General features: G+C 42.0%; 2 protein-coding genes across 3 annotated transcripts in view; one reads left to right on the top strand and one right to left on the bottom strand.

The window, feature by feature from the left end:
* The window catches only part of LOC141386467 (uncharacterized), a 57,371-nt gene extending 40,683 nt beyond the window's left edge, over window positions 1-16,688 (bottom strand). Inside the window, exons 1-3 of one of the 2 annotated variants that reach the window (XM_073955002.1) lie at window positions 14,181-16,688; window positions 13,910-14,121; window positions 10,232-10,739 (exon numbers count right to left, since the gene is read on the bottom strand). In XM_073955002.1, coding sequence (XP_073811103.1) covers window positions 14,360-16,168 — 1,809 coding nt within the window. In that variant the 5' untranslated portion in view covers window positions 16,169-16,688 and the 3' untranslated portion in view covers window positions 10,232-10,739; window positions 13,910-14,121; window positions 14,181-14,359. The remainder of the gene's footprint in view (window positions 1-10,231; window positions 10,740-13,909; window positions 14,122-14,180) is intronic. The other variant, XM_073955012.1, reaches the window with a different exon arrangement.
* Window positions 212-4,762, top strand: LOC141403487 (uncharacterized). Its single transcript, XM_073986020.1, has 3 exons — window positions 212-1,134; window positions 1,266-3,279; window positions 4,691-4,762. The coding sequence occupies exons 1-3, from the start codon at window positions 212-214 to the stop codon at window positions 4,760-4,762; spliced, it is 3,009 nt and encodes a 1,002-aa protein (XP_073842121.1).
* Window positions 16,689-17,727: the final 1,039 nt, after the last annotated feature.

A 17,727-nucleotide genomic window follows, 5' to 3' on the forward strand; every position in this document is an offset into this window, starting at 1 on the left:
AAGAAATTCAAAAGTTATGGGTAAAGACACAGGAGATGTTTGAAAAGTGTCTTGATTTTGTGATGTCTTCCGGTGATACGAAAAAGGGGATATTGAATCGGTTGACAATAAGTATGATGTAGCTTATCAGACTTACTTGAGATGTTTGTCTGCTATACGAAGTCAGATAGGTAAACTTAAAAGGTCGCATAGACATTCGTTGAACTCGACAATGAACGATTCGGTTGCCTCTTTAGCGCAACAATCGGTTGCTAGTCCACTAGAAGCGAGAGGTAATCTTAGTACTTCTACTCAGGCTTCACGTGAAGTGGGAACCCAAGTTGATCCTCCTAATACTTTGTCTTTTAGGAGTCTTGGTTTAGATGATATTCCCAGTGATAGCGTTCATAACCTAGCACTTCCACCGTGTGATGTGGATATTTTTGAGGGCGATTTTCATTCTTGGCCCACGTTCCGCGACTTATTCACAGCCATCTATATTAAATCTTCTCGGCTTAGCGATGTCGAACGCTTGTGTTATTTGGTTCGGAAGACTAGTGGTGAGGCTCGTGAGATAGTTTCCAAATTTCCATTAACTAATAGTAGTTTTGTTCTTGCGTGGAAATCTTTGAAGGATACTTACGACAATCCTCGTGTTATAGTACACAATCAATTGAAAATCCTTTTCTCTCTTCCGGTACTCGATAGTGAAACTTGTTCGAATTTGAAATCGTTACAGCGTGGCATAAATGGATGCCTGTCGGCAATGTCCATTTATGATATTTCGACGGATAATTGGGATCCGATCATAGTGTTTATGTGCCTGCAACGGCTTCCTAAGCTCACACAAACCTTATGGGAACAAAGTGTGAAAAATAAATCTTCCTTGTCCTCGTGGAAAGATTTAGATGCGTTTTTGTCGGAGCGGATCCTAACGCTCATGTGTCTTCACGACATGCGCGGGAATGACGCAAAGCGCACAACTAAAAAAGTGCAATCGCATTATACTAATGCAGATTCCTCGGCACCCTCTCAACCTTCTCGTATTTCCAACGATCCTAAATCGTCGAGAAAATCTGGTTGTGTGCTTTGTCCAAATAAAGCTCATCGATTATTTGAATGTCAGCGATTCCAAAATCAGTCCTCTACGGAACGGTATAAAATAGTTAAACGGTTCCAATTGTGTGTGAATTGTCTACGTAGAGGACATGGAGTAAAAAAGTGTGATAGTAGTCGTCGTTGTTCCAAATGTAATCAACCTCATCACACCTTATTGCATCGCCTAGATACCCAATCAAATACTCGGCTCCGGGTAATACAGTCGCTACAAATAATAGGGCGGTCAATCCCTCTGCCTCATCTGAGCAACCTTTACCATCCACATCGGCTGGGTGTGTTCCTCGTCAGTCCTTTCATGTAGCTCAAAACAAATCGGTTTTGCTAGGAACAGCCATGGTTAATATTGTTCATCATGGTGTTTCCTATTCGGCTAGGGCGCTTATTGATCCTGCATCTGAGTCGTCATTCTTGTCTGAGCGACTTCAGAATCGTTTAAAACTTCCTGTGCATTCCACTACTGCTTCTATTTCGGGTGTGAATTGTACTGTATCGGCCACTTCTCGAAAAATTTGTTCGTTGAAAATTGGAAGTCCTCTTGATAGCCGTCTTATTTTGGAAACGACAGCTTTAGTTTTGCCTCTGATTTCGGGAAATATTCCCTCATTTACTGTGAGGTCGGATTTAAGAGCACAACTACCTGATTTGCGGCTTGCCGATGTCAATTTATTTGACCCTCGACCCGTAGATCTTTTATTAGGTGCTGATCTCTATCCGAAGATATTATTAGATGGTTGTCGACCCATTCTTTCTGGTACTTTGCTGGCCCAAAATTCAGTGTTTGGTTGGTTAGTTACCGGTCCTGTTCCCACGACCGAGGTTCGAACATTCGCGACTAAAATTGACGTGATAGAAGAAGACAACATTAATAGAACTCTTTTGCGTTTTTGGGAGCTAGAGGAACCTCCAAAACGAAATATGATGTCTCCTTCCGATCGTTTTTGTGAAGAAAATTATATAAAAACCACGCGTAGAATGTCGGACGGTAGATATATAGTAACACTGCCAATTAAACCTGACATTAATCCTGATGAATTCTTGGGTAGGTCGCGTGAAACCGTTTTAAAGCAATACCTTAGAAATGAATCGTCTTTGCTGAGAAAATTGGACGTTAAGGTTGTTTATGACGCTGTATTAAAAGAGTATTTAGATCTTGACCACATGAGGTTAGTATCCCCCAGTTCCTCTACTGATACTTTATCTTCCTATTTGCCTCACCATCCCGTCATAAATCCTGATAAACAGACCACTAAACTTCGGGTAGTCTTTAACGCTTCCTTCAAAACGTCTAGCGGGAATAGTCTGAACGACTTGCTCTATGTCGGACCCACTTTGCAGCTTGATTTAGTCTTGTTGATATTGCGGTGGCGTATTTTTAAATTTGTTTTCAATTCGGACATTACCCAGATGTATAGGCAGATTCGCGTCGATCCAAAACATGCTTCGCTTCAGAGAATTCTCTTCCGTGATTCCCCCACGAAACCGGTTCAAGACTTTGAATTACATACGGTGACTTTTGGTGTAAATTGTGCACCCTATTTAGCAATTCGAACGCTATTGAAACTGGCAGAAGACACCGAGACCGATTTCCCACTCGCAGCGCACATTTTGCGCAAATGTATGTACGTTGACGACGTGTTGGCGGGAACTCATGACCTGGAGACAGCTTTAACAGCTAGGGATCAATTAATTTCAGCACTTTCTTCTGCGAAATTCGAACTTCGGAAGTGGACAGCGAACAATAAATCGATTCTCGAAGGAATTTCTCCTGATCATTTGCTAGATGAGAAAATATTGTCCTTTGTAGAATCTAGTGGATCTAAGCCGTTAGGAATAAGGTGGAATGCACAGTTGGACACATTTTACTTTGAGGTTGCTCCAATCGCGAAAAAGGCATCATATACTAAACGGGAAGTTTTATCCGCCATTGCAAAATTGTTTGATCCTGTGGGCTGGTTAGGACCAGTTATTGTCGTTGCTAAAATGGTTATGCAAAAGGTGTGGTTGGACAATATTGGTTGGGATGACTCCCTTTCGTCAGCCACAGATGCCGATTGGCGCAAATTTGTAGATTCCTACACGGATGTTAATTCGGTTAGGATTCCCAGATGGGTTCAGTATACTCCTGATTGTTCGGCTGAACTCCATGTTTTTTCCGATGCCTCGGAAAAAGCATACGCGGGGGTAATTTATATTAGAATTGAGTCCCCTAGTGGAGATATTTTCGTCCATTTACTATCGTGTAAAACTAGGGTGGCCCCCATAAAATCAATTTCTCTGCCACGTTTAGAACTCTGTAGTGCTGTTTTGGCTTCTGAGCTTCTAAAAACTATAGTTCGGGAAATTGATATTGAGTTTCGTCAGGTTTATTGTTGGACGGACTCAACTATAGTTCTTTCCTGGTTGCGAAAAACTCCTTCGACTTGGACTACGTTTGTAGCTAATCGCGTTTGTCGTATCCAAGAAAACGTTGGTAATCACAATTGGTACCACGTTAAATCTGAGGATAATCCCGCTGATTTGGGAAGTCGCGGTCTTGCTCCTTCTGATATAGCCAATTCCTCTCTTTGGTGGCATGGGCCACATTGGCTTAGTGATCAAAAATCTAAATGGTCAATTTGTGATCTGTCGGCACTTGAAACCGATACTGAAAAGCGTTCGGTGAAAAGTCATGCCTCTTTCCTTACGAGCCCTGAGGACTTTCTTGTTAGATTCTCTTGCTTGGGTAGAGCTCTTCGTGTTGTCTCGTATTTATTTAGATTCTTCCATCGTACTCATCCAAGACATAGAAGTAATTTTGTTTACACCGACACCACTATTGCTTCGTCGGAAATCAATTTCGTCCGTACTAGATTGATAATTTTCGCACAAAAAATGTACTATGCGGACGAATATAGGGATTTATTAGAAAGAAATCCGCTTAATACTAAGAGTCCTTTGGTTCCTCTTAACCCCTACTTGGATGATTATGGTATAATTCGTATGAATGGAAGATTAGTTAACTCTCCTACTCTTGCGTATACGGAAAGACATCCGATTATACTGCCCTACCATTGTCGGTTCGTAAAACTTTTGGTGGAATTTGTCCACAAGATTTCCGTTCATGGAGGAAATCAGTTGATGTTGAGGATTCTTAGAATTGAATATTGGGTTCCTCGACTGAAAACTCAGATTCGTTCGGTAATTAATCGGTGCAGAGTTTGCATATTAGAAAAGAAGCGTTCTAGAAGTCAAGTTATGGCTGCGCTTCCGCCGGAACGAACCGTGATTAATAGGCCTTTTACTACAACTGGTGTAGATTTCGCTGGGCCTTTCGATGTCAAATCCTTTACGGGTCGTGCCTGTAAAATTACTAAAGGGTACGTTTGCGTTTTCGTGTGCTTCTCTACGAAGGCGATTCATTTGGAAGCAGTCTCAGATTTATCGACTGCAAATTTCTTGGCAGCATTTCATAGGTTTGTTGCTCGTCGTGGTTGTCCTCGGTCCGTATTGTCGGACAATGGTACGAATTTTGTCGGGGCTTCCAGAGAAATAGAAAGAGATTTTAGGTCGTTTCTTCGAGAATGTTCAGGAACTGTTTCATCTAATTATGCAGTTCAAGGCCTATCGTGGCAATTTATTCCAGCTGGAGCTCCACACATGGGTGGGCTCTGGGAAGCTGGAGTAAAAAGTTTTAAATTGCATTTTCGAAAACAGGCTCGAAATCTCCGCTACACTTTCGAAGAGTTAGCTACGGTTTTAGCGAGAATCGAAGCTTGTCTGAATTCTCGACCGCTTTGTCCTATGTCAGATAGTTCTACTGACATCGTTGCCTTGACTCCAGGACACTTCTTGATCGGTGCCCCTTTGCTCGCTCCTCCAGAACCCCTAATCACTGAACAGCCTTTGTCTATCGTGAACAGGTTTCGAAAAGTTCAGGCTTTGGTTCATCAATTTTGTTTGAGATGGAAGGAGGAGTATTTAAAAAGTCTTCACATGCGGTATAAATGGAAATTTCCGCAACGTGACCTTCAAAAAGATGATATCGTCGTGATTAGGCACGAAACTCTTCCTCCAACGTCGTGGAAACTAGGTAGGGTCGAAAACGTATTTCCCGGCCCCGATGGGCATGTTCGCGTCGCCGACGTTCGCATTGAGAACACCGTTGTAAGGCGGCCTATAACTAAATTGGTCGTCTTAACCGAATAACTTTCGATATCTTTAACCTAGTTTTTCTCTTTAGTAATATGGACAAAATGTCATTTTTCGCTGATGGACTAAAGGACTACGACGAATTGATGGCGGAAATTGATAGAGCCACGGGTCCTTCCACTCCAGTTCCCGCCGTGACGCCTTCCTCCGTCCCCAGCCCAGTTGTCAATGTAGCGTCCCAGTCCATTGTTCCCGAGATCATTGACATTTCGATGAGTAATGTCGCTCCTAACCCTCCAAATGTGGTTCCTTTGCCACCAACACCTTCCACAGCGTCGACTGTCACTGCAGCCCCACCGACTTCTGATAGACCGGTTAGTTTTAAGTGCAGAGTCTGTAACAAATTCAGAAGATTACCTGTGGAGAAACGGCATAGGGCAGTGGTGAAGTATAGCTATTGTACTCGCTGTCTGGCACAGTCTCACCTGGCAAAGGATTGTAGAAGTAGGAGCAGTTGTCGTATTTGTAACGACAAGCATCATACCTTGCTACACGATGGCAACCATACGCCATCAAAAATTCCTACTTCTCGTCCTGATCGTAAGCATCAACCACAAAAAAAGCCCAGGGTCCGTCCGGAAAATGAGTCTGCTTCTCGTCCGTCCGTAGGAAGCAGTCTTTCGATCGCTTCCACCACAACTTCCTTTGGAAGCCTACCACTAGTAGGTGTGGTTCCCCTTTCGCCCAGCCTGGTAGTTCGCTTAGTGACTGCTAAGTCGTCTATCCCCGTCCGTGGTATTATTGACCAATGTGCTAGACAAAGCCAAATTTGTGTGTCTTTAGTGCACAGTCTACAGCTTCCCTGCTCCAAAATTGACGACATTTCGTATTGTCGGTTTACCATCACCTCTATGCACGATCCTGCACAATCGGTTGCTGTGACGGCTCGGGTCTGTGACTTGGCACATGTCTCGACGCCTCCTGAAGCAGTGCCGGAGAGGGTTAAGGAGTCTTACCTGGGTCTACCTCTAGCAGATCCGCAATTTTATATAGTGGGACGTGTGGCATTGATATTGGGTCCAGAGCTGTATGGCAAAAGAATGACCGGCCGAGTACAGATGTTTCCAGGCTTACCCTTGGCCCAGTATAGCATATTTGGCTGGGTTTTATCCGGGGTATGCAGCAGCTGAGGATCCCTAATGATCCTATAGCGCGGGGTCCCTAATGGCTCAACGCACCTGTATGGTCCCTAATGACCATACATATATATGTATATATGACTGGGTCCCTAATGGCCCAGCCAATAAAATGGTCCCTAATGGCCATAATTGCCGCGGGGTCCCTAATGGCCCGGGGGTCCCTAATGGCCCAATCGTTTAGCTTATAAGTTTCCGCGGGGTCCCTAATGGCCCGGGGGTCCCTAATGGCCCAATCGTTTAGCTTATAAATTTCCGCGGGGTCCCTAATGGCCCATCGTTTAGTCTATAAGTGTTTTTTGAAAAAATGAAATTAAAAACAAGAAAAAACAAACAAAAAAATGAATTTAATGGAAAAAAACAAAAAAAAAAATTAAATAATTTTTATCTTTTCGTTTCAACATCCCTACGATGTTGAAAGGTGGGCGCCAAATGTTTAAGTTAAATAGTTTATTGTTGATATAATTTTCGCATATCAACGGCCCATCTGTTGTGGCCTAGATTATCGTTAAAATCTGCAAACTCCTTATTGTTACATCCTTGTAACATTTGCATAGCAGATTTTAACGATAATTCTTTCGTTGAGTTGTTTGACATTTCCCCACCTCTCATCATCTACTTTGACTTTCTATCGGATCGTTGAACGCTATCGAAGCTTTATTGTAAGCATCTGCAAGATCGTTGCAAATTGCAGGTAATATCGTTACCAAAAACCCTCTTTTATTTATTGAATAAAATCCATTTGACTTCTAGTCAAATATCATCAAAACGAAAATACCGCCTTTTTATTTTTCTCCTCTTTTCTTTTTATTTACATCGACGTAAACATAAGGTCTGCTGTAATGAGGTCTTATCTATATTATCACCCTTTGCATTCTGTATTTTTTGTAAATCTTTGAATTTTAGTATAAAACATTTCTTCTAATTATTTTGTCATTATTAAACTAGACGTTGTTTTATTTCCCGATAAGATTTTGTACAGGATTCGTTTTAGATTACGTTTCTACAATACTTTATTTACTTTATTACACTTATTCGCAACCGACTGTAGTTACTAAGCACACAGATTTCCTTTACTTCATTAATCGACTGTTCAGTTTGTGTCTCAAACACAACTAACTCGCTGCCGAAAAAATTCCCTGTATTTATAGCCCAACCCTTCTTGTTTCGGAATTCTCCAGAAAACAGATCTGGTAACACCTCGAAGTAATCTGTCCAACAAACACACAGATGCACACTCGCACTAACCCAGCCAACATTTTTTTCCAAATTTGTTTCGAATTCGAACAGAATTTCTGAAAAAATATCCGATTCTGATGCCGAATTCGTATCGAATTCGCTACGAAAGTTGTATGGACGTGGTCACCGAATTCGGAAAGAATTTTCTCAGGAAATTCTTAAAAAAACATTAGAGTTTCGCGACGAATTCCGTCCGTATTCGGAAGTAAATTCTTGGAAAATTCGGAGAAAAATTTAGATTTTCTGACAGAATTCGGAAGAAAATTCTGGAAAATTCGATGAAAAATTTAGATTTTCTTAAGAAAATCCGTCCGAATTCGGAAAGAAATTCTGGAAAAATGCGGAGAAAAGTTCAGATTTTCTGAAAAAATCGGAAACAATTCTGACGCTGACGCCACGTGTCGTACTGTACAGAACAAACCCCAGTCAGAGGACAATTTTCTTTCAATGTGCTATTTATGGAAGATTCTAATTTTAAACTTTCTAATGATTTTACCTGTTGTTATCATTTTATGATTAACAGTAGATCAATATGCAGAAGTATACTTCTGCATATATGTGGAAGTTATCAACACTAGCTTGAATTATTATATGTAGGATTTATATTAAAAAATTTTTAAAATTGTATATGCGAATTTTATGACCAGTCATTTTGTTCTTCGACATCAAACGAAAAAAACCCCTAGAAAATCTATTAGAAATCGGAACGAATTCGGAGTGACGATTCTTAAGATTTTTTAGAAAATGTGCAGAGATTCTTAAAATAAACTTATAGAAAATCGGTCAAATTTCTAGGGAAATATTAGAGAAATCGGCCACAATTCTAAAAAATATTCAGAAAATCTCAGAAAAAATCTGATATCAGAGCCCTCGGAAAAAATTGTTAGCTGGGAAGCGAACAACAACACTTACATACACGGGCGAGAGAGCAATAATTTGAAATGAAGCGAAATGACGTCACAATTATCAAAACAAACATAAAATAAAGTACAAAAAAGGCAAACATATAAAAGAGATAGCAATCTAAGCGATAATTGCCTGATTATGGCAAAACAAAAAGAAAACATGTTAAGTAAGAACTGGAATGTTTAAGAAAATTCAACTTGATAGTTGTTGTTTAATTACGTTATAATTAAAATTTTTAAATTAACGGAAATTCAACTAAATTAGTTTAAACCTATCAATTACATTCGTAACAGTATGTATAGAAACACATATGTACATAAGCATGAATATTTGCAAAAGATATCAGAATCGCCATCAACAGAGTAAGTAAGTATAAAATAGTTTGTGTAATTTTTTTCTACTCGTGCATCAGGACTGATTCTCTCTGTAGAGTAGAGGAATGTTATTCTTAGTTGTTCTTTGTAATTTATTTCACAGTTGTTATGCAGTAAATTCCAGCTATGTGGTGTGAATGCGCGTGTGTATGCTTACCAAGCCGAAAACACGATTAGGCAACACTACCCTTCTCTTTGCCAGAACAATAAGCGCTTGGTTAAGTTCATCAAAAGATTTTCAAGATTATTGTTTTACTTGGTTTTAGAACACCACCAAGTGTGGATGAACAAAAACGTGAAACTGGTATTTTTAGCATTGAAAAGTAAGTATGAAGTGTGATTTGTAAGTTGTTCTTTTAAGTGAATTTTCTTCAATATATATTTTTGTAAGTCCCAATTTACATTAGGCGAGTTTACTTGCGGCAATTTTTCTCGTTCCTTTTTAAACTTGCCTCTTGCGTTTATAAAAGGCAATTCTGTTCCGACAAGTTTTGTTTTCACAACAATGAAAATAATGTCAAATAGGAAAAATATAAAATGAATTGCCTGAGAATTGCCGGTACGTGTCTCTTCTACAAACTGGGACTTGCCGCAAGTAAACTCGCCTAATGTAAATTGGGACTAATGGAGGCAAGCAATAGAAAATTTAATACTAATAGAGTTGTATAGTTCATGAACTAACTAGTTCAATTGAACGATTCATTAAAAAGAGCGTATGAACTAGATCAGTCGATATAGTTCATTATAGAACTAGAATCAGGGTAACCCATGGCGGAATAAAAAGGTGTAACGCCAAAAACAGCTGATCATCATACTAGTTGTCAAAATGCATAATTGCGAAAAAATCTCATACAAAATGTAAACAAGCAATTCATATCAAATCAATATTTTGACCAAATATGACGATTGGTATGATTTGATGTAACACCTTCTTATTCCACCATGGGCACCATGGGGTAACCGTACGATCAACGAATGATTGATCAGTGTTCGGAAACAAACAGTACCTTATCATAAGGTACCGTACATATTACACAAACACTAAAAAAATTATAAAGTTTATGTACACGTACACAAACTTTAAAAATCCATTTTAGTGTTTATGTACGTGTACCCAACGAGATTTGAAAAGTTCGTCAAACACACATGTTTGGTACGCAACTTCCATCGTATTGTAACAACCACGTACCCAACCGAAATGGTTGCGTACAGCAGCGCGTACATTAAAAAACCACGTAGAGTACATCATAATGTACCTTTAGAAAGAAAGGGTTGGTAGGGTACACTTACATTTGTTTGGTTTGGTTTGGTTTTAGGACGCGCAGCTACCGTTGTTGGCAGCTACTTCACTCGGAGACCTTGAGGTCCATTGTGATCATCCTTAAAGAAACTGTGTGTTGTGGTTGGACTATATGTAATGATGATAGATGCTGGATTATTGTGGATTTGTTGTGAAGTTGAGTGTGTAGGTGATGCTGTGATGATGGATGTGAGTTTATAGGTTGTTGCTGAGGTTGTGATGGTGGATGTAAGTTTAGATGGGTTGGATGTGATGATGATGGATGCTGATTTATAAGGTGGGTGTTGAAAGTGGTGACTGGTTTATTCTGAAGTAATATGAGGTGGTTGGGCTATTGTCGCTTTGTTGATGTAAAGTGGCTTGGTGTGATGGGTGTAGTGAGTAATGGATATGGTTGCTCGACTGCTGTGATTGTGGCAAAGTTGTTGATGTAGTGAATATGATGTGGGTGTATTGCCGCTGAGGGTGTTGTTCAGTGTTGAGCCGATTTCTATCCCCCTGTGTGAAGGAGAGAGAAAAAACAATGATTAATTAGTTTTGTTTGCCAGCCATGTGAGATTTCTGGCAAATTGGTACAAGTAGATGGGGTCTATGTCGGAGAAGAAAGTCAGAGTATTTATCTCATATCTACCGAAGAATCGATGTCTCCTCGTGAGTAACGAGGGGCATCTACATAGTAGATGTTCGACCGTCTTTGTTTCTTCCGGATCTTGACATAGCCTACAGTAGTCTACACCACTGTTGTCCCATCTAGAAGTTAGGGACCTGACCATGTTGTGACCGGTAATGAGACCTACAGTGGTCTTTATCCCTAACTTATTTAGTGAGAAAAGAGAGTTGGTTCTATTCTGAGAATAGCTGGGCCAGATTGCCTTGGATACTTTACAGCCAGTTTCCATTTGCCATCTTTGCCCCACCTTCTCAAGGAAGTAACCGCGAAGTTTCCGGATGTAGTAGCACTTTGGTGGTCTGATAGATGACTCAACTGGTAAGTCAGTCGACTGAGAGCCACCCCGTGCTAGTTGATCCGCCTCTTCGTTTCCCTTTATATCACTGTGTCCTGGAACCCAGCAAAGATCAACGAAGTCGCGTACTTCAAGCAGAGCGTTTTTGCAATCGAGGATAGCTTTTGAGTTTATGGTCCATGACTTGAGAGCCTTAAGGGCCGCTTGACTATCGACAAAAATAGTCACCGGTCCTTTAAGGACACTCCCAAGTTCTTTGATCATCTCCGCTGCTTTCCTAATTGCAAAAATCTCTGCCTGAAAGACGCTGCAGTTATCGTTGAGTTTGAAGGATTGCTTAATTTGTGGGTTTTCGCAGAAGACCCCGGCACCTGTGCCAACCTCCATCTTTGAACCGTCTGTGTAGATGGCCAGACCGCTAAGAGGAGGGCTACCACTAGACCAGGCATCTCTGCTTGGGATTGTGACGTTAATTTGGTTGAAGTTGAGCACAGTGGGTATATAATCACTGATGTGATCGGGTCCACTGGACTCAACTAAATCGGTGAAGGGGAAAAGGACCTTTGCATGTCCAAATCGTGAACACTGCCACATACCTGCCTCTCTAAGCCTGAAAGCCGTCCTCGCCGCCTGAAAGTTGATAGTAATGTCCAGAGGTTGGAGATCCAGTATCACATTCAGTGCAGCTTGAGGTGTACTTCTAATGGCACCAGAGATTAGCAGAGATGCAGCTCTTTGAACACTAGATAATTTGGACAGAAGTGCACTGTTCCCGAGTGCATGCCACCAGACAAGCCCACCATAGGTAAGAATTGGGAGAACCACGGTATCATACAACCAGTGTATGATCTTTGGTTTGAGACCCCAACTTTTACCAATGGAGTTCTTACAGGAACTCTCTCTCAGTATTCCTTTTCCAATTTAAGCGTTGGTCCAGGATAACACCGAGGTATTTGGCTTCTGATGAGAGTTTTAGGGCAACACCATCCCGCTCTGGTTGCGGGAAATCGGGAATTTTGCGCTTCTTCGTGTAGAGTACGAGCTCGGTCTTCGTTGGATTCACACCAAGTCCATTGGTGCGAGCCCAGCTAGACAGCTGCACTAGAGCACGCCGCATAAGGTCTGATATGGTCGACAAGAATTTGCCGCTTATAAGGATAACAACATCGTCAGCAAAGGCTACCACCTTCGTCCTTAGTTGGTTGAAATTCACAATAATTTCGTTTATTACAAGGAGCCAGAGGAGGGGAGATAAGACTCCTCCTTGAGGCGTACCCCTGCAAACCTTTTTCCTTACGGAACTCTCTCCTAGATGGGAGTTGATGACTCTGCTCTTCAGCATTTCATCAACCCACCTAACAAGGATAGAGGAAACTCCTGCGTTAGTGAGCGAATTATGAATGGATTCCAGCTTCACATTGTTGCAGGCTCCCTCAATATCGAGGAAGGCTGCAAGTGTGAAGCACGAACCCTCCATATTCCTCTCAATATATCCAACCACCTCGTGTAAGGCGGTGTCCACCGACTTGCCTTTAATATAGGCGTGCTGCGAGTTGCTTATAGTATTGGAATCTAGATGAGACCGTATGTCGTGGTCGAGTAGTCTCTCTAGAGTTTTAAGGAGGAAGGAAGAAAGACTAATAGGTCTATAGTCTTTAGGTAGTGTGTGACTAGGCTTCCCAGCTTTGGGAATGTAAGTCACCGTTACCTCCTTCCATGAGTTAGGTATGTACGACAGACGCAGGCAGGCCCTGTAAATTTCCTTTATGGTTGCCAGTACCGAGTCAGCTGCATTCTGCAACATAGCCGGGATAATGCCATCCGGTCCAGGAGACTTATAGGGTTGGAAGCTGTCTATCGCCCATTTTATTCTTGGGATGCTAGTTAAGCTGTCAATCAGTTGCTCGTCCTGTGCCGTGCAGCCCTGATTGTGACTCGTTTGTAGCGAGTCACTCTCTAGGTCTGTACAGCCTGGAAAGTGCACTTCAGACAGCAGATTTAGAGTCTCTAGACCAGAGTTAGTCCACGTGCCGTTTTCTCGTTTGATGCTACCCATGGGTTTGGGATCCTTGGATAGAATCTTACGAAACCTGGCAGCTTCGTTTACTCCTTCTATAGACTCAGCGAAGCAAGCCCAAGATCTCTGTTTAGCCTTTTTAATTTCACTCTTGTACTTATTGAAATTAACCCTGTAGGTATCCCAATCTGTACTGAGGGAAGATTTGCTGGCTTTGTTGTATGATTTCCTGGCCGCCTTGCGAAGACTGGCCAGGTCTTTATTCCACCATACCGGCTGAGATTTCTTCCCAGCGTAGGTTATTGGGCAGGAATCCTCGTAACACCTCAGGAGGGACTTACTTAGATCTTTTACAGCAACCTCGACTTCCTTTGATGTAGACGACAGTCTTTGAGAATTGCCTAACACCGAAGTCGTTTGTAAGCTGTACTTGTTCCAGTCTGTCCTCCTGGGATTCCTGTATGGTTTTTGTTTCTCCGAACTTATGGGGACTTTGAAGAGTATCATCTTGTGATCTGAAAAAGAGCACTTTTCGGATACCTTCCAGTCCATAACTTCGGAGTCTTCCAAATTGGTTAGGGTGATGTCAATTACTTCACCTCTAACTCTATTTTGGAAAGTGGGTGTGGTGCCCCTATTGCAAATTCTAAAATTATGTTGCAAAATAAATTTAAAAATTGACTCACCCCTAGTGTTGGTATCGCTGCTTCCCCAATGGAAGTGATGAGCATTTGCATCGCATCCAAGAATGATGTGGCCTGTGCTCCCCATTTCGTCCATTAGATTATTTACGATACTGCCGGGTGGGTCGGGGGCTTCATGGGGCATGTATACAGTGGCCATTATAAAGGGTTTTCCATGCCCTCTGTCCATCCTTATAGTGGTGATATCTCCTCTGCTGAAATTAGGGAGAAGCATTAGTTTTAGGTTCTTTTTTGCGACTACACATGTTCTCACCTTGTCTCCGTTCGAGGCAGCGAGGACAGTGTAGTTGTTATTACTCAGTCCAGCAACCTTATTATTGTATAAATAAGGCTCCTGGACTAGAGCAATATCAATCTTGGAAGTCGAGAGAGTAAGTAGGAGTTCGGTAGCAGCAGCTTTACAATGATGCAGATTAATCTGTCGCCTACCTCCTACTGTTGCTTTGTTGGGATTTTGAAGCATAACCTTCCCAATCCAAAGTTAAGCAACCCCTCTCGACTACGTAAATAGGCTTCCCCGCTAACATCCGTTGCAAAGCGAATGACAAGACCGCCGTTCTTCGGATAGGAGCTGAGAATTCTCCAGTTCTCCATCTGAAGACCGACGTTCTGCCTCTCGACTCTCAGTATTTTGTCCAGCTCCATAGATGGAGGGGGGACCCATACTGAAGTCACCATCCCACACGGAATCTCAGCAATGCTGACAGCAGCCAAAACACTCCCCTCCCAAAGAGGATCAAGGTTGTTAACCGTAGATCTAAGGAAATCCGCAGATTCCTTATTCTCGCAGTTAACAACCATGACCCCCTTATAGGGGGCAGACTGACCGAGTCTCACTTTACTGCGATCCACCTCGTCTGAGATGAGGACGTCTCTAAGATGACCCTCGATTTGCAACCAATGACTTGTGCTGATCCTCCCATTGGGGTCAGCCTTGTCAATGATGGCCACTCTCAGGTCATCCGGAACTGTCCGTCGCAACGCACTGTCACCCTGCTTGGATGTGCAAGGTTTCTCTTGAGACCCGCTGGCTGGTTCACAAGGTTTTTGTGAAGGGACAACGATTGTGGAAGTATTACTCTTCCCTGTGTTGTCCTTCACATTCTCCTTGATCACCTTCGGCTCGCAAGGTTTTTGCGTGGTGGCGGTAGCTGCGGAGTGTGTAGCCCCACAGTTACTGGCACCTGCACTGACCTTGATTACCGGTGTAGCAGAGGTCTGCGAGATGATCGGTCGTGACAGGGATGACTTCTTCGCAGCCGGTGGTTGCTCCTCAGAGGACCTCATCCTCTTCACCACTACGGGTTCGGTGGAGTTTGTCCTTGAGGTACCACTGGTCTTTGAAGAAGTCTTCCCTGGCACTGACTTCTCATCCCGTTTTTCGAGCTTCCCCCTGCCCATCAGCCGACCAACCTCCATCACCTTGTTTATGGGCATAGAAGAAGGGGCAGCAGAGGGGTTTGGGAAGGCAGCGGTTTTTTTGGACCTGGTTTTTGACCTTGTTGGCTTCTTCACAGTCTGTATGGACTGTGATTTTGCCAGGTCCCCGGCGGGTATAGTAGTAGGAGGGTGGTCTGTCGTCACATCCGTACGGGTTACGGCAGAATACCCTCCCTCACTCGACGTGGGAATTTTATTGATTAGGAAATCCTTAATCGTTAGGTGAGGATATTTCCTTTCAAATCTCCTCACAAACTTCAGGTTTTTCCTAATCAATTTAAATTCCCTTTCGGTGATGGTCTTGGGGTCCTTATCGACAAATCGCCCACAATACGAGATTGCAAAGCGATAGTCTTTCCTATCCATAGCCTCTTTGCTTGCACGTTTTGAGGTTGTGGGTTTTTGCGACTCATCCATGACTTCCATGGTTGCGTCGCACTCTCCGACAACTTCATCAACCGCAGTTTGCCTAAGAAGCTGTGAGGGTTTTTCTCCTGAACAAACTGGAGGAACGATTTTGTCGGACAGAGGTGACGACTCAGCTTGACCTGTGGAGGGAATAATGGTGGTTTCCATCATTTCTTCCTCGTTGGTTAAAGTTGAGTCATTTACCTCGTCGACCTGTTCGTCATCCAAATTTGTTGATGTGAGAAAGTTCTCATCTATTTTGGATAGGAGGACCCTGCTCTGTCTGTTTAGACTGTCGTTAATTATGTTTAACGTAGGGCTGTCGACCTTACCCCTGGTTGGGGTACCACGCGAAGTGGAGGGGGAGATTAAATGAGAGTTGTCCGTGTCCATATTCCTAATCGTCAACGAGAGAGAGGTACTTGCGCTTGTGGAAGTGAAGACTGAGGGTGCCAAGGCATCCACACCAACATCAGTCGGGGTTTTTTGTTTTTTTGAAGGTTTTTGTTTTTTGGGGGGTTTTTTTTAAAAGTTCTGTTATCCATAGGCTATTTGGTTTAAAGGAAGGATGGGAGGTCAACCGTGGCATTGCCTCCTTACCACGGTAAGGGCATTGACAGAAGAACAAGTTCGTTACTCGTTGATTCGCCCAGGTGTCAACGAGGCTCCGTTCGAATACAGTTTTAGGTACCCCACTGCAAACCTTAAAACACCGATAGGCACGAGTTTTACGCATAACACCCCGGTGTTGGGGGATCTCTGATGGGTAGGAGATCGCTACCTGGATAACCTTTGGTCAGCCGCACTCTCTCGCGCTCAAAAAAGTCAAGTAAAACGGAGCTCTATTAGTCCGTTTAAGATGCCATGTCGAGTACCGAGAGATTGCGACCTAAGCCCCTGTATCGCGTCAAGATTGTTACCCCTGACAGGGGTTTGTTTGGTTAATAAGGTATTAAAAATATTAAGCTCAATTTTTGTGGAGTATATACAAATGAAATACAAGTAAATATAAATGAATATGTATCTTCAATTAATTAGGACTATAAATGTCATTATTTAAATGTCATAAACACATATGCAAGAAGTTAGTAATGCCTAAACAAAACGCTCTCATCGAATATCTAAAATCTTGACAATTTACAAAAGGGTTGCTATAGGGCTGTAGGTTATGGAGGTGTTTTTTATTATTAAAAATCGTATCATTTGTATTGTAAAAACAGGTGGTTAATTTTCAATATTTTAGCAAAGTCAAGAAAGCATCGAAGAGCAGTTTGAAGTTAGTTGTTTTCAGTATCAACATCATCTTACAAAAAGAAATGCTACACGACCACAATAAGAATTACTTTTTGCTTTTTTTATGTTTTTCCAAATTGTGAATTGCCGCTGAGGTACCCAAGGACTGGTACCTAGCTGTGAAGGCAACATCCGTTCTTTGGGTCTGCTATATTTTTAGAGTTTGTTTACAGATAGAATTATCGGAGTTTTTGGTTTTGATTAGTTAGAAAGGTGGAAATATTATTCCTCGCACACCAAAACCATAAAGCACCTGTCCCTTTTTTGACATCATAAAAATTATGAGTTAACAAATTGTAAACCACAATATTGGCTTTTACCTTTCTTGTGTTTTGTAATAAATTATAACCATTCAGGTACTACATGAATGATCTAGTTTTTGAGTTTGTTACACTCGTAGTCTTATTGTATAATTTACTGAAAATTTCGCGAAAACCCTTTGGAATAGTTGCAGGTAGCTTAATTTTTTAAGAAAATTAATTTTTTGCAAACTATATATGCAAAAGAAACCCCGGAAATGCTATTTAGTTCATTTTTAAACGTTGAGTGAAAATAATTATAGAAATACCAAGACCAAAAAATATTGTTCTTCGGGTGCCACCGCGGTGCAATGATACGCACGCCCGCCTTGCACGCAGAAGGTCGGGGGTTCGATTCCG

Source organism: Musca autumnalis, unplaced genomic scaffold (genome assembly GCF_047663935.1).
Source record: "Musca autumnalis isolate F117 unplaced genomic scaffold, ASM4766393v1 scaffold_1, whole genome shotgun sequence".
Taxonomy (NCBI): Eukaryota; Metazoa; Arthropoda; class Insecta; order Diptera; family Muscidae; genus Musca; species Musca autumnalis.